The sequence below is a fragment of the Nannospalax galili genome, unplaced genomic scaffold (genome assembly GCF_000622305.1).
Source record: "Nannospalax galili isolate Female #2095 unplaced genomic scaffold, S.galili_v1.0 scaffold734, whole genome shotgun sequence".
Classification (NCBI taxonomy): Eukaryota; Metazoa; Chordata; class Mammalia; order Rodentia; family Spalacidae; genus Nannospalax; species Nannospalax galili.
In genome coordinates, this window is record NW_008337073.1 from 4111255 (window position 1) to 4128990 (window position 17736).

General features: G+C 39.8%; 2 protein-coding genes across 4 annotated transcripts in view; one reads left to right on the top strand and one right to left on the bottom strand.

The window, feature by feature from the left end:
• Vezt (vezatin, adherens junctions transmembrane protein) overlaps nucleotides 1-11733 on the bottom strand; it is an 86161-nt gene extending 74428 nt beyond the window's left edge. The window contains exon 1 of one of the 2 annotated variants that reach the window (XM_008832073.3): nucleotides 11599-11733. In XM_008832073.3, coding sequence (XP_008830295.1) covers nucleotides 11599-11634 — 36 coding nt within the window. In that variant the 5' untranslated portion in view covers nucleotides 11635-11733. The remainder of the gene's footprint in view (nucleotides 1-11598) is intronic. The other variant, XM_008832074.2, reaches the window with a different exon arrangement.
• Nucleotides 11734-11979: 246 nt separating this feature from the next.
• Nucleotides 11980-17736, top strand: part of Fgd6 (FYVE, RhoGEF and PH domain containing 6) — a 132171-nt gene continuing 126414 nt past the window's right edge. For both annotated transcript variants that reach the window (XM_029563092.1, XM_008832077.3), the window contains exon 1: nucleotides 11980-12267. In XM_029563092.1, the coding sequence (XP_029418952.1) occupies nucleotides 12252-12267 (16 nt within the window). In that variant the 5' untranslated portion in view covers nucleotides 11980-12251. The remainder of the gene's footprint in view (nucleotides 12268-17736) is intronic.

The window sequence follows — 17736 nt, forward strand, 5'->3', positions numbered from 1 at the left end:
AACTGGAGTTACAGACAGTTGTTAGCCTCCATATGGTTGTTGGGGTTCGAACCCAGGTCTTCTGCAAGAACATTCAGTGTTCTTAACCAGTGAGCCATCTCTCCAGCCCTGGGACTTAACATTTTAACACATGCAATACAAATACATGAGTGGGTCGGGGATGTAGCTTAGCAGTAAAGTGCTTGTCTAATATGCACAAGGCCCTTGGTTGCATCCCTGGGACCACAAAACATAAAATGTAGACCTACTGATTACTTTTTTCAAATGTCTAAATTTTAAAAAGAAAAAAGGAATTTATATATCTCTATTTGAGCCCTGAGGATATATAAAGAAATCAAAATCATAGACATAAACACAGACTTTCTCTCCAACATTACTTTCTATAACTCATATTAAATATGTAATTTATTTTGACATATCAGGTAATAAGCTAGCTTTAAGTTTAGTAGTCCACCTTTTGTAGAAATAGCGTTATGACTTAATGCTATTAATAGTTTTTTGTTATAATGATAAAAGTAGAATTTTTGTTATGCCCCAAATCATATTATTTAAAACAATCTATTTCTAAATAGAAGCATAACAAAATTTCTACAGTTACATATATATATTTACTACTTTGTAGAAACTGAACCAAAATACACAATTTAAGGAGACATTTCTTATGTATAATTATTCCAGGCATCAAGCTCCATCAACAAAACAGCAGATATCTCTGGTGTGTACATTTACAGACAACTCCTTCCATTAGCCAAATCAATAATGCAAGTAGGAGAGAATTTACAAATAATACTTTGCACAATGTTTTCTTGCTCTTTAGAGAAGGATAATAGCCTTTAAAATACAAAGAAAGAGGATTTACTAAAGTAAGAGAGGGTTTTTAAAATCTATTTTAAACTAAGTATGAAGATTGTGAGAGTCATTCCTTCATTTCTGTTCATTTAAGTGATTTAGTGTCATAGGCAAAAATAGCACCAAAATCAAAGATATTGTCAATGAAGAATTAGTCTTTAACGCTCTACAGGCAGTATAAAGGATGTAGGCAAGAAAGTCATCAAGATAAGAGTCAAAAATGATCTTTCTCTGTCAGGAATAAAGGCAAAAAGGAGAATAGATTCAACAAACAGTAAAAAGCATTTGCTAGTGAAGAATCAATTACTGAGTATTAATAAAGTTACCAAGAGCAGAGATTTGATGAAACTACTTAAGGTTCCCCACTCTGAGCATGATAGAGCATACCAGTAATCCCAGCACTTGGGAGACTAAGATAAGAGGGTCACAGGTTCGAGGATAACCTGGGCTACATAGCAACCCTATTTCTATTAAAAGAAATTTATAAAGAAATAGTTTAGATGAAAGATAAATAATGCAAAGAGGTAGGAAAATCAGTCTTTCTGATAAAAAAGTCTCCTTTTCAGGTACCTTCCTATCAAAGTAGCAGAGAATGGAAAGACTCAAACTTTCTGCAATTAAGTTATAATGAAAAAATATGAGCCAGGCATGGAGAGGTACCTCTATAAATCTAAAACTTGGAAAACTGAAACAGGAGGATCTTAAATTCAAGGCCAGCCGAGGCTACACAGTAAAGCCAACAAGGCCAGCTTCAACTATGTAGTAAGACCCTGTTTTAGGAGAAAAAAAGAAAGAAGAGAGACTAGAAGACTAGAGCCAGGCACAGTGGCACACACCTTTAATTCCAGCACTTGGGAGGCAAAGGCAGGTGGATCTCTGTGAGTTTGAGGCCAGACTGGTCTACATAGTAAGTTCTAAGCCAGCTGGAGCTACAGGGAGACCCTGTCTCAAAACAAAAATAAAAAAAGAAAAGAAGAAAGACTTGTATCAGAACTTTCTAAGGTGACTGTGGAATTCTTTCTCACAAAATATCTTAATGAAATAACAACAATCTAGTATTTCAGTACATATTTTGCTTCTCAGTCATGTCAGATATGGTATCCATCATTTTCTAAATCTTCCTCCCCCTCTTGTGGTACTGGGATTGAACATAGGGCTTCACATATGCTAAGCAAGTACTCTAATATTTTCTAAATCTAGTCCTGCTGCTGCTTACCAGAGACTGGCCTAAGACTCTGTCTTTAGAGTAGGCAGAGAAAGGTCCAAAATTCTCTGTCCTTAGGGGTAGGATGGCTGGCAGAAGGTTCTGATCAAAATAAATAATCTTAGGGAAGATAGCTCCAATGTAACGGGTTTAAACTTGGAGGTGTACAGGAATCTAGCCCTGATGAATTGAAGGTGGTAAGATTCCAGGGCAAGGATTGGGTATTAGGCCTAAGAATCTTCCCCTCCCTTCCTTCTTCTCGCCCTCCCCCCTCCCTCCTTTCATTCTTCTTTCCTTCTTTTTTTTTTTTTTTTTTTTTTTTTTTTTTTTTTTTTGAAAAATAGCTGGCTTGGAACTCACTATGTAGACCAGGCTGGCCTCGAACTCACAGAGATCCGCCTGCCTCTGCCTCCCAAGTGCTGGGATTAAAGGCATGTGCCACCACACCCAGCTTTTCTTTCCCTCTTCTACACCATCTTTCAGTGTATGCTTGCTCCTCTCAGATTAGGAGGACTCAATGCTGAGCTCTGGAATGACTGCAAATATGAAATTTACTAATAGTCCAGGAAATATTAATTAGAACAAGATACTTTAAGAGTTAAAAAGAAGGGACTAAGGGTTACAAAGAAGAGGTATTATAGGGACACTTCCCAAAAGTTTATTTTTTAAATTTATTTTAGGAGCTGGAGAGATGGCTCAGCCATAGAGTACATACTAGCTCTTCCATTCAGTTCCTAGTATCCATGTCCTATGGATCACAACCACCTGTGTATTAGTTATTTTTCTGTTGCTCTGCTGGAACACATGACCAAAAGTAATTTATAGAAGAGTTTCTTTTGGCTTATGGTTCTAGAGGGATAAGTCTAAAAGGCAGGGAGGCATGGCAGCAAGTGGCAGGAGTTGAAAAGCTCAGGGATCACATCTTCAACCACAAACATAAAGCAGAGAGAGCAAGCTAGAAGTGGGGCTAGGCTATGGACTCCCAAGGCCCACTCCCAGTGACATGCTTCCTCCCACAAGGCTGCACCCCTAAAGGCTCCATGACCTCTCAAACAGCACCACCAACTGGGGACAAAGTGTTTGTTCAAATACTTGAGCCTATGGGGGACATTTTTCATTTAAACCACTGCAGCCTGTAACTCCAGCTCCAGGGGGAATCTGACGCCTCTAGCCTCTGAGGGCACCTGTACTTGTGTGCACATACCTACACAGAGACACACATATATGTGATTTAAAAATAGTGGGGTTTTTTTGTTTTTTGTTTTGAGATAGGGTCTCACTGTGTAGCCCTGGAACTCTCTATATAGAGAACAGGCTTGTCACAAACTTACAGGGGGCCTCTTGTTTCTGCCTCCTGAGTGCTGAGATTAAAGGTAAAGGTGTGTGCCACTACACCCATGTCCAGCCTCTAAAAATACAACTAAAATTTTTTATTTTATTTTAATGTGCTATGAGCCTCTCAAGACTATGACATGTATAAGCATTATTTCTGACTTTGAGACATTAAAATACACAGTATTATACTAAATATGTAAAAAAAAATTACAAGCTTTCTTAAGGGAGGAGAGGTTAAGTCCTGTGATAGACATGGCAGTTTGGCTTGTTCAACCTCTAGTGTACCTATTAGATATTCCAGTACATGTTTATATTACAGAGGCAGACAACCTATATTTGATGTTGACCAGGCTATCTTGCAGCTAGAGTTCTAGATGTAAATTAGTATTCTTCTAGTTGGGTGTACCTGTAAGATTTGAAAGTGGAAGAAAAACAGAGGTCCACATTCTTATTTTCTCAGTTTGAGACAGTGTTTCACTATATAGCCCAGGCTAGTCTCACATGTGAAATCCTCCTGTCTCAGATTCCCTCAAGCTGGGGATCACAGGCTTGCACCTAATGTTTGGCTCTCTTTTTCACAACCAAGTATTCTTGGACATCTTGATAAGAGCTTGATCTTTTTGACTTTTTAACAGCAAACAAACCACCATTTCCTAGCATCAAATCCCTTTCTGCTTATGAGAGATAGATGAATTTGTTTTTTGTGTGTATGGCTGACAAAGTTCCAAAAAAAAAAAAAAAAAAAAAACCACAGCTCTCACCTCAAAGGGATTAAGAGATCACTTATTCTTGGGTTGGGCAGATGGCTCAGTGGGTAAAGTGAACTATACAAGCATAAAGACTTGAGGTCAAATTCCCAGAATCCATGTAAATCTGGGCACAGTAGCTCATGTCTGAAATCTGGGAAGACAAGAGACTCTCTAGAAGCTTACAGACCAGCCAGCCTAGCATACAGTGTCACCAACAATGTTGTTAGACCCAGTCTAAACATAGTGGAAGGTGAGGATTGACACCAGAGGTTGTCGTCTGACCTCCATATGTGTGTTGTGGTATGTGTGTACCTGCACTGATGCACACAAATGTACACGTGTGCACACACATCATAGGTACATACAAACAAAAAGAGTCAAATACCAGTTATTGTGGCTAGATAAAAAATATTGAGGCAATCCCAAATATCATGTCCAAATATCATGTGTGGTAATAGTTCCATGAAGTTCTTAAGTAAGAGAATAAAGGAAATCATAAATCAAGGCATTTGATCCTGATCTGTTACAGAATGGGTTGGTGGAAGCTAGGGTATGTTTAAACATTCCAAAAAGATATATCTAACAAACACAAGGATGTTGTCATGCATAGAAGTGGGTAATAAATGGGTATTTAGAGGACCAAAGACAGCCCAGGTTAAATCTGGTTCCCAACCTGTAAGATTCTACCTTTCTTTTAAAAAGTATTTTGTTTATTTTTATTTTATGTGTATGAGTGTTTTGCCTACATGTACATAGGTTAGGCTGTGTTGTACAATGCCCACAGAGGTCAGAATAGGGGGTCAGATACCCTGAACTGTAGTTAGGTACAGTTGTTAGCCACCATGTGGGTGCTCGGAATTGAATCCTGGTCCTCTGCAGGTGCAACCAGTGCTCTTAACCGCCGAGTCATCTCTCCAGCCCCAGATCCTAGCTTTCTATATCAGTCAACTAGCCTTGTAGAATGTTTAGCATATGTGTAGCTTTTCTGGGAACTTCATTTCACACTGACATAGTATTTAGTATCTACCAACAGGGCTGATTTAGCAAAACCTGAAATATACTGCATGGGCTGAGTGAGCTGTCAAAATGGTAACCGGCAAGAAAACACTGTGTCTAACAAGCTTTCTGCTCAGAAAAGAGCTTAAGGAAAATGACCATTTACAAATTCGTAAGAAGCATGGAAGCAACCAACAGAAGAGCAGGAAGTTATGACCTTCCATAGGTCTACATGATAAGGGAACAAAGAGTTACTGAAATCCTGTCAAAGTTCAAGTTAAAAGAGATGAATATCCTAAGAACTATTGCAGCTGATTATTGCTGGCTGAGGAAGAGCCAATCTTCTTAAAGGGAGGGACTCTCAAAGGCTGAATAGACCTCAGTGGATGAACTTACACTGAGGGGCATCTGGGGACACTAACTTGACATGATAGGCCTTAACACAAATGACAGAATGTATGAATTCCAGTAAGGGGGCTGTGGGGGGGCCAATAGGGAAGGGGGTATAAAAATGATTAAGATGTCCTGGATGAAATACACAAATATTCAATAAAAAATTAAATAAAATAAAAGAGTATCCCAATAAGAGATATGGTTTTAGGTAGAGGAATGTAATTAATGACCAAATGATATCCCTGCAGAGAAAGAACAGGAGGATCAATATCCTTTACCCGATGATCTGTAGGCTCTTCCTACTAGCCAGATCCAACTGGAATTCAAACCAAAGTAATATAGGCGAAATGGTCCATAATAGGTGGAATTTTAAGTCTGAGAGACACATGGAGAAGGATCATCAACCATTCTTACCCATACACCAGAATACTAAATCAGTCATGGATTAAAGAAGAAATCAAAGCCAGGTATAGTGGTGCATGCCTTTAATCGCAGCACTCAGGAGGCAGAGGTAGGTAGATCTTTGTGAGATCAAGGCCAGCCTGGTCTACACATGACTTCCAGGTCAGTTAGGGCTATAGGGAGACCCTGTCTCAAAAATGAAAACAAAACAAACAAACAAACAAAAATAAAAATGGGAATCACAAATCTGTGAGGCAAACTACATTTCAAAGTGCAAATTCATGAGATACAACCAAAGCAGTACTCACAGGACAACTTATAGTCTTCTAAATTATTTTCAGAATTCAAGTTCTTGACTCAGGAAACTAGAAAAAAAATCTAGCCAAGTAAACACAAAGAAATGAGATATATAAAGTTGTACAGTCTGTAAAAAAAAAAAACACAAAAATCACAAAATATATTAAGCTGATTAAACAAAATCAATAACCAATTCTTTGAAAGGTCTATCTAGAGAGCTGAAACAATGAGAAAGCTAAAAAAAGATAAAAAGAAAAGACACAAGTGAATACATAATAAGTTCTAATTAGTATCATTCATGAGACTAAAAAATAAGGAAAGTACTCTTGGAAAAGAAAAAAGACTAGCCAGCTATGGGAATGCACACCTTTAATCTCCCCATTTGTGACGCAAAGGCAGGCAGATTTTTGTGAGTTTAAGGCTAGCCTTAGCTATATAGAGTTCCAGGCCAGCCAGGAATGTGAAACCCTGTCTCAAAATAAAACAAAATGAAATACCTCCCAAAACCAAACAAGCAAAAAAGCTAGGTGCGGTGTTATACACCTGAAATTGTAGCATGAGGCAGAGGCAGGATTATTGAAAGGTCAAGGCTAACCTGGGCTACATTTGCCATTGTTGGGAAATGGCAAATATAAAAACATTGTCTTAAAACAAAGGGAAAAGAAACCTACTAAGTACCTGAATATTGAACAATTTGCTGGAAATTTTGAATAATATACACTGAGTACTTATAATATGCCATGTCCTTATCTAAGTAATTCACTTACAGTTAGGCATTTAATACAACTGCTGCTGGTAAATATTATCTCTAATTCCTATTGATAAGTAACTTTCTCAAAGTCACAGTAACTAATAAATAGCTAAAGTAGGATTTCTCAGGCTATCCAGCTCCAGAGCCCATGTCTTTATATTACAATGTCTTCTAAAAGACAAAATTTATTAAAATAGAAAATCATAACCATAAAACAAAACTGATCAATAACATCCACTCTCCTTTAAGAGGGATTTATTATTTATATATATAAAATTTATTTTTATTTTGCTTGCATGTATATAAGTGTTCCACGTGCCTGCACGGTGCCTATGGAGGTGGAATGAAGGCGCTGGATCTCCTGGAACTGGAGTTTCAGTGGTTGTGCACTGCCTTGTGGGTGTGGGGAAATGGCAAGTCCTCTTGTGAGAGCAGCAAAGACTCTTTAATTACTGAGCAATCACTCCAGCCCTTCACTAGGTTTTTTTAAAACTGAAATTCACAATCCCATCATTTTAGAAGTCACATGGAACAAAGCCAGGAATGGCCAAAGGCACAATAAGGAGAATAAGTGAACATAAGAAAAAACAAACATAAAAACAAAAAACAGCCAGCGGCAGCCTAGTGTGACAGCAATATGACTGAAACCCTCTCTGGATGTTGTGAGTTTTTGAGGCCAGCCTGGGTTACACAGCGAGACATTTCCTTTTTTAAAAGGTAGCTTCACTATAAAAAAGGCAATGGATTTCAGCAAGAAAAGACTAGTGCCAGGTCAACTGGATATCCACATGGGATATGTGTTGATAGTACACAAAAATCAGTTCCAGCCGGGCATGGTGGCGCATGCCTGTAGTCCCAGCACTTGGGAGGCAGAGGCAGGCTGATCTCTGTGAGTTTGAGGGCAGCCTGGTCTACATAGTGACTTCCAGGACAGCTGGGGCTATGGGGAGACCCTGTCTCAAAAAGCACCCCCCCCCAAAAAAAAGTCAGTTCCAGATGGATGGCAAACCAATTGCAAAAGGTTAAATAAAGCTTTTGGAGAAAATATCTTTGAAACTTTAGGGTGTTCAAATATTTCCTTGGAACATTAACCATAAAAGAAAAAGGGTTAACTAGATTTTCTGAGGGGGGGGGGTTAACTAGATTTTAATAAATTTAGGAGATTCTGTCCTTTGAAAGAAACCTTTAAGAGTAGCTCAGAAGCCAAGCCAATGAGATGGCTTAGTGGGGTAAAGTCACTTGCTGCTAAGCTTAACAGTTTGAGTTCAATTGCTGGGACTCATATGGTAGGAGAGAACCAACCCTTCTGACCACTACATGTGTGCTGTGACACATGTCTACATACATACACATACACATAAATAAAATACACTAAACATTTTCATTTAAAAAGTGTAGAAGTCACATACTGCTTAAGAGATGTAGGATATTATATATATACATATATATATCCAATGTATGTAAAGTTTCTTTCTGTTATTAATAAGAAAGAACCAATGGAAAGACACGCAACTGACCATTAAACATCTTAACTTCCTCATCAGAATATACAAAAATGAAAACCACACAGCAATACCAAAACATAGCTACTAGAAGAATATAAAGACTGAAGTTTAGTGCTGGTGAGGATGCAGAACAATGAGACTTCTTACACATGGCTTCCAGGAGTGTAGGATAATAACTTTGGAATAATGTTTGACAATATCTATGTAAGGCAAATATAAGTATTTTCTATGATCCAGTATTTCCACTTCTAGGTATATCCTCAACAGAAATATATTTAACAAAACATATACTGCAGGATCCCAACAGCACTATTTGTAATTTAACAGCAGACCTAATAAACATCTTTAGAAGAACTGATTAAAGATAGTCAATAGTCACATGAGATACTATCAAAATAAAATGCTCACATAATCATATACATGAATCTCACAAAGCCAGAGGGCAGAAAAAAAAAGCCAGACACAAAAAGAGCATGTAAATGAAACTGCACAGTGTATAAACAATAAAAGCACACAAAACTAATCTAGGTTAGTTATTAAAGTTCTGAATAGTGGTTCTCTTTGGGATGGGGAGTAGTGACTGGAAAGCAACAGGAAGGGGCTATAATGACATTCTGTTTCTTGATCTGGATACTGGCGACGTGAGTGTGCTCAAGAGGCGAACATCCATAAATTTGTATACTCATGATAAGTGTCCACTCCTATGTATACTGAATTGTAATAAAAACTAATATGATAAAGATCAAACAAGCAGAAAAATGGAAAGATAATTTCACAGATATGGCATAGAAATATATGAAGAATTCATGTAAATAAATTTTTAAGAAGCTAGGCTGAGGGTGTGGCATACTTAGCATGGGCAAAACCACAGTTAAATCTCCAGCACTGAATAATAGATAAAATAAATAAAATTGGCTAATAAATATGTAAATGTAAATATAAACAATAAAACACTATTCTTCAGGGAGTGGCATACACATGTAATCCTACATACTCAGAGGGCTGAGATGGGAGATATGAAGTTCAAGACCAGTCTTGGCTATGTAGCAAGGCCCTTTCTTTCTCAATTTTTGTTTCAAAGAATGATAAATGGGAAAAGATTAATGATAATTTTAAATAAAAATACATACAAAACTCAATGAGATATATCTTTTATGTTAAAAACGAGTTATACAGCCAGGCAAAGTGGGTCATGCCTTGAAACCCAGCTCTTTGGAGGCAGAAGCAGGTGGATATCTGTGAGTTCGAGGCGAGCCTGGTCTAATAGCAAGTTCTAGGCCAACCAGGGCTACATAGTGAGACCCTGTCTTAAAAAACCCAAAGCCCAAAACTAAATAAAGTCATACAAAAATAGTCATTTGAATACAAAAAACTTACAAGAACACATAGCATATTGTTAACAGAAGTGATCTTCAGGTGGTAGGAAATGAATAATTTAATATTTTTGCTTTATTTTTCTATAATAAAATACTGCTTTGAGATTGTCTCATGTATCCCAGGCTGGGCTCCAACTTACTAAGTAGCTGATGAACTTCAAGTTCTTATGACCCTCCTGACTCCACCTTTTGAGTGCTGGAATTACAGGTATGTATGTGCCACCATGCCAGGTTTATGTGGTTCTGGTTACTGAACCCAGAACCTTGTGCATGCTAGGCAAGCACTCTACAACTGAACTACACCCCCAGTCCAATACAACTTTTTTTTGAGTATTTATTATTATGTTCAGAAATCACAGTAGGGTAAAAATAATGCAGTCACCCAGTTTCTCTAGAAATCTAAGCCACCTAGATTTGTTTCTCCTTTAACTCCCGCATCAATCTGTAGCCATTACCTCAATTTTACCTTAGGGATGATTGTCCAATTCATGGTTTTCTTTCATTCATTTTTTTCATTCATTCATTCATTCATTCATTCATTCATTCATTTTTCTCATTTCCAAAACATATGCTCTCTATACTGAACTCCTCACACCCAGACTCTTCATCACAGCAAAGGTTCACATTTCTTATTTCTAAATTGTAGCCACATAAAACCACTTGACATGTCAACCCTCCAAGCTCCAGCTCCTGAAAATGCACACCAGGTACTGTCACCCCCACTCCTCAATACTCAAAGCCCTTTTCCCATAGTACATTTTCTCCCCTTCATCTTTCTAATTTGATTCATAGTTTTTTATTTCCAATTATTATTTACTGGGTGTAGCCTTTTGAAGTGTCAAGTACAGACAATCGTTTCCAAATTAATCCTCCACTGATAGCTTGTACATATCTCAACAATTCACATTCTGTACTATACCTTACTCTCCTATTGCAGAGCATGGGTCATTTCCTTTTTCTTTTCTTAATTTTCTAAAATCTAGTTGGGTGAATGAAAGTAAAACATACACACATTACGGGGTGTGAATTTTTATCTGTCTCATGGAAAAATGGCATTTAAAATATTTTTCCCCATTCAAGATGGCAGAAACGTCTTAAAACAGTCCTACACAAAAGCATTCATATCCAGACCTCAGCTTCCATTCAGAACTGACTACATCTAGCGCAATAGCAAAGGACAAAAGAATGGACCTTGGATGCTGAGATGCGCGGGCCCTAACCATCCGCCGCAGGTCTCACACCTATAACTGCAAACCCTGACAGAAAACTGGCACCTGTCGCCTGCATTCCGATGACCACGCCTTGATGCTGACGGTGACCCGAGGCACTTCTGGATACAGACCCGCAAAAACCCAGGATGAAAAGGGAGGAGGCTGAGTTATATTGGGGTACCTGGCATGTTTCGGTCCCGCCCCATGAAGGCTCAGTCTCGGGCGGTACCGGCATCCTGCGGAGGGAATGAACAAGGCTCCCGCCTAGGGCCGGGCGACCGGGCCAGGACCCGGAATTCTGGGCGGACCTGGGACAGAGGCGAGCCGCGCTAAGGCCTCTCCGGCTACACCTGTCAGGCAGCGACCGTCAGTAGGCCCCGAAATAGCCGAGGATTGGTGACCCGGGCCGGCTGGCGCGCGTCAGCCGATCTCTCGCCTCCCTCGGAATCGCTTTGCCTCTTACCTCCTCGCTTTTCCTTTCGTCCTTCTTAAACAAAGGCAGTCCATACCCACCGCCATTTTCTCCTTACCTCAAAAACCACCTCTTCGTCAAACTCCGGTGTCATCCTTCTCCGCCATGCCACCGCCTCAGCACGATGGGAAATGAAGGCAGGAAAGCAGGCAGCACCCAGGCTTAGGCTCCCGCTGGTCTGGGGGGGGCTGAAAACTACAACTCCCGGCATACATGGCGGCGCACGCCCCTTTCCGACGTGCTAATTGGAGGAGAGGGTGAGCATGTGGGATGGAGGGGCGGGAGCAAGAGGGAGAGTCAGCTCTTCTATTGGCCAGAAAGATGGCTTTTGTCTGTCTTTTACGGCACCGACTGGCAGGGGGCGCCTGAAGAGCTGATTTTTTTTTTTTTTTTGGAGGAGGGGGGAGGGTGTTAGCTGAGGAGGGGCGCAAGCCCGCCGGGCGGTGGTGAGCTCGGCTCGTACGCGCGCTTGGCTGGCGTCCCGGAGCGCGGCGGGTCGGCGCGCGTGCTCGCTCGCCTGTAGCCGGCCGCTCGCTCCCGCGAGCCCTGAGGGTCTCTGGAGCCGGCGTTCCGCCTTTGTGAGGCGCTTGGGCTGTGCAGCTGAGGAAAGGGACGGAATGCGGGTACTACAGGAGCTTTTCGCTTCTGCTCAAAAGAGTATGGACGGAAGGGGAACCTTGGATTGAGGGGCGCGGGCGGCACGGGGCAACCATGACTTCTGCCGCGGGTAAGTGCGCTCGCGCCGCGCTGGGGAAGTTTGTAGCGGGCGCCGGCGGGCTCGGACTGCAGCTCCTGCCGACCCAGTGGCGGGTCCTGGGGTCGCTGTCCGCCGCCGAGCGGGGCTGGCGCTGGCCGCCGATCTCGCCTTCCCGGGCTGCGGGACCCGGTTCCAACCCTCGCCGTCCGGTGACTCTCAGCTGGACGGAGCATTTGCTCTTCGCTCCCAGCGCTCCTGCGACGTTGCCTTTGCGGGACGTGGGAAGAGCCTGGGTCCTGGCGAGGCGAGGGCAGTTATCCTGAGCGGGGACAGCCTTCCCCCTCGAGGTAACTCGCTCCAGCACTACTAGCCAGGGTCGCCTTGAAACCTAGAAGTGGCTGCGACTCTTAGCACTAGGAAGACCTTTAAACAGCGTTGCTCATCATCTGGAGCTTTGAGCCCCAGGACCTGAGTTGTAAAGGAGTCAAATTGCCAGTGGGTTTTCTGTTTCTATCGGGTTGGTATAAATACAGCCTTATTTTCTGGCTGCCTCCTTTCCACTTACCCACGCATCCTTTCCACAAAGCCCCTGCCTACCTTTCTGTGAATTTTAAGCAATTCTGGTCATTGTACTGCTGAACATGATTAAAGGAACAGTTTTTATTTTCGAAAATAATTGCCCAGGTGGTCGTAGACTTTAATTTTAAAGCCAGAATTTAATAATGTGTGAAGTGCTTTTTAAACGTTTTAATATACATTGGAAGAAACTTTGGTAAGAAAATTTGTAGTACAAGAGGTTGAAGTTTCACCTCAGTTACTTCTCGAAGTAGCACTTTAGTATCAGATTCAGTTTTCATTGCTTTCCTTGGGCTTGGCATTTGTTTAAAATTCCTGCAACTTGAAACTGTCAAACAGCACACTAAATGTTCTGATATGTATTATTTTTAACGCCTGGGTGTATTGGAGTGTTACACTGCTAGGCATAATCAAAGTGTATTAAACAAGCAAGAGATTAATCAGAAATAAGAAAGGAAGGACTAAAGTATTCTTGGAGAAGTGTTTCTTTTCTCTGTGAGGTTATGTGTATGCTTATGAGTTGTCATCATGCACTAACATAGTTATTTATAAACTATATTTATTTATTTAGTGTGTATGAGTGTTTTGTCTGCATGTATGTAAGTGCACCCTTGCATGCAATGCCCACAGTGGCCAGAAGAAGGTATTGGACACCCTGGAACTGGAGTTCGGACACATGGGTACTGGAAACCAAACCCAGTTCTTTAAGAACAACCACTGCTCTTAACCACTGAGCCATCTCTCCAGCTCATAAACATGTTTTTAAAGTTAGGGAGGCTTTAGTAATGAATTGTTTTCAGCCTTAATTTCTGTGCCTCACCTTTGTTCAAATTTTCTTTATTACTGAACCAATATAATTAGATTAAGAGTGGTTAGGAATTTTAAAATATTTTCTGCCAGTTATGCTTCCTCCTTTCTTTGGGATGTCACACATACTTAAAATACTTATAGCTTTTGTGCAAGAGCTTTAATTCCAGTCCTAATACTTTATAATGAACAGGTATAGGCGCATTGTATGTACAGGTAACATTGTATGTATAGGGTTCAGCCTGGAAATTTGTTATTGTTTCATTTGAATTACCCTAGAATAAGGCAAGCTATTTTTATACTTTATCAACTTTCCAATTAAAGAAATCCACAAACATTTTTGTGGTATTTAAAAGAGAGACACTTCCTGTGTCTAGCTGAGTTAGTTGATTTTTTAGTAGGGCTCACTGAGAGGACTGAGGTTTTCTGCCCACCCCCATTTTTATAAAATGGTGTATAACATTGTGCTGGCAAGTTATGGTGTGCTTGGGTCATAATAGTGAAATTTATTAAAACTTTTTGGGAAATTATTTGCAGTTGGAAGAGGAGGAGGTGTTTGTTTTTAGTCTAGTCTGTTGTATTTGGGAAGGTTGGCTTAATTTAAAAACACTTAGAGGGATGTTGTACATTTAAATGATAATGTGTCCTGAAGAGGTGTTTGCTTTAACTGTTAAAGATGGGTTCATAGAAGAGATTTTAGAAGTATTCTAAGTAGTAATATGAAAAAGAGGTGTGTGTGTGTGTGTGTGTGTGTGTGTGTGTGTGTGTTTAATTGTGAGTATATATGTTTCACTGTTTCCTTAATGCCTGGGCTTTGCTTTTGAGCTGGTGCAGTAGCCGAGGGAGTGTACACATGAGTCAGGGCCATCTGTATGTAGCAGATGACAGGTCTGTTTATAATAGTTAGTAAAATGGTACTGATACTTTACTTTTTTTTACCTTAGATTTTCCTGGAGCCAAACAGCTGTATAAATAAAAGATTCTTCACTGTATTGCTCTAAAGAAGTGTTGGGTCTGCCTGTTAATACAATGTTAAGCGCCAGAGGAGCAGGATTCATTTCCAAACATTGCGCACTAATTTCTAGAGTTTTGACATTGGAGTAGATCATAATATAATGTTTTATTATTATTTTGAGTCATGTTTCTTCCAAAATAAATCCATTAATAAAAGGAGGGCCATCAAGATGGCTCAGTGGGTAAAGATGCTTGCTGCTAAGCCTGATGCCATGAGTTCAATCCCCAGGACCCACATGGTGAAAGGAGAGAACCAACTTCTGCAAGTTGTCTAACCCTCTGCACATGAGTATGCACACACACACACACACACACACACACACACAAAAGTTAAAGTAATTTTAAAACAGATAATCATGAGCTGGTATTATGTTGCACCCCTGTAATCCCAGCATTAGGGAACCTGAGGCAGGAGGACCATGCTTTGAGGTCATTACAAGGCTACACTGCAAGGCCCTATCTCCAAAAATTTTTTAAGTAATTAACAATATGAAATATTTTGAATATTGCTGTACCAGTGACTTGGTAAACACTTGTTCCTGTTAGTTATTACTGATTTATACAATAGTTTTATTGAAATTAATTCTTCTCCCTTTTCAAAACATTTTAAAAAATATTTCATTTATTTATTTTATGTGTATGAGTGTATTGCCTGCATTTATGTGAGTGCACACGTCCCATGCAATGCCGCGGAGGTCAGAAGAGGGTTTCAGATTCCCCTGGAACTGGAGTTAAGGATGGTTTGTAGCCACCATGTGGGTGCTGGGAATCGAACCTGGGTCCTCTGCAAGAGCAGTCAGTGCCCTTAACCGCTGAGCCATCTCTCCAGCTCCAAGAGGTTTATTTTTTTAAAAAAATAAAAATTTAAAAAGATTATTATTATTATGTGTGCACATGCACATGTGTGCATGTGCGCATACCACAGCATGCACATGGAGGTCACAGGACAACTTTGTGGAGGTATTCTTCCACCTTTACATGGGTTCCAGTGATCACACTCAGGTCACCAGGTTTGGCTTGTGTGGCAAGCGCCCTTATCCGCTGAGCCATCCGGCCAACATAAGTTTCTTTTTAATTATAGTAAAATGAATCATCTTAACTTCTTGGTTTGGGGGGACAGGATCTTACTATGCAGCCTAGGCTAGCCTCACACTTCCTGTTTCAAGCCCCTGAGTAGTAAGTACCACTGTGTATGCACCATCATGCCCAGCTCAGTGTACAGTGCAGAAATGTTAAGAACGTTGTTGTAGCTGCTCTTCAGAAACCTTTTCATCTTATAAAACTCATACTTTTAGTTCTTTCAGAAACCCTAGAGGTAGGGTGTTTTAAGAATGACAGAAATGAGGCCAGCATGACAGCTGTCAGTTTTTATTGAGAAAGATGGGAAGAGTCCTCAGGCACTCATACTTTCTCTTAAGATTTGACTTGATAGATGGAGCAAGCTTTATTACTAGGCTTTGAAGGGTCTCGTAGTTATTCCCTACCCCCACCCAAAAAAACCCAAACTCAATCTTAAGCTAGTAACATGTTTATTGAACAGTTAACTGAAAATTGCCTACTTTGGGAATTGGTATCATTGCCTTCCTTATGATAACCTTATGCCTAGGAATTGAGTTTGATAGGCATCTGTTACAAAATCTTGGCTGTGGATATAATACTAGAGTTTGGGAAATTCCTCCTTGGTTAGGAAAAGGAAGTAGAGCACCCTACTCTTTTTTTTTTTTTTCTCTCCTTCTTTTTAACTCAGTTCCATGTAATATTTTCCTGAGTGTTGTGACTAATTTCCTTTGTTGAAAAGAAAATCAATACCAAATGAACTATCAAAGCTTCTGTGTGTTCAAGTAAGTTAAACAATGTCCAGTAGTCCTGTGTAGCAGATATTTTCAGTTTGTTTTCTAAATAAGGTGTAGTATTAAGGATTAGAGCCAGTTGAAGGCGCATACTTTAAGAAGTGTAAGATGGGGCTGGAGAGCTGGCTTAATGGTTAAGGGCACTGACTGCTCTTTCAGAGGACTCAGGTTGGTTCCCAGTACCTACATGGTAGCAAACAACCGTCCGTAATTTCCCTTCCACCCAGTAGATCTGATGACCTCTTCTGGCCTCTGCAGGCATTGAATGCACACGATGCACTTACATGCAGGCAGAACACTCATACACATAAAATAAAAATAAATCTTTGGAAAAAACAAGAAGTATAAGATAAAATGTGTTTGTCCACAGATCTCTTTGGGGGAAATAAGATTGATAAATAGTGTTAGTGGAAGATCTTAAAGGTACTTAAAGAAACACAAACTATATATCTTTATGTTATGGGTCTTTGTGTAAAGCTATTATCAAGTTCCTATAGGCTAAGAGCAGGTCTGTACGAATGTAGTATTGTATAATAGGGGTTAATTAAATACTTTATACGTAATGTCAAGCAATAATTGCTATGCCAGAACTTGTGGTCATCTTTTAATGCTGGGCTTTGTGGTGTAGGCTTTAATTCTAGCACTTAGGACATTGAAGCAGAAGGATGTGAATCTGAGATGGGCCTGCCTTACATGGTGAGACTCCTTCAAGGAATGAAGCAGACAGACAAATAGACACACAGTGTTTGTTGATGATAAAAGAAATGCAGATGTTCATACCATATCTTAAGATACTCTTAATGATTAGATCTGGGCCAGGGCCTGGGCATGTGACAAAATAAAGCCTCAGGAAGGAATATAATGAAATTCCAAGTTGATCCTCACACTTTATTGTAAACATCAATTGCAATCAAATAATTATCTTTCAGGGTTTTTTTTATATTTTTTAAATCATTATTTTTTTAATTTTTAATTACATGATTAAAAGAAGCATTTCACTACAGCTTTAACATATTCAGTAACACACTCCAGAGCAAGAGTACATCTCTTTCACAAATGGGTGCAAGTTTCTAGGTTCACAGTTAAGTTAATACAGTTATACAATATTTAACTCAGTATAAGCCCTGTAAGACATAAAATTGAATGAGTTTTTTAACCTTTAAAAAAGATCTCCATTTTTTTTTAGAATATATTGTTCCTTGTAGAAAGACTCATTGTTTTCGCTACTAACAATGAGATGTTGGCACACGCA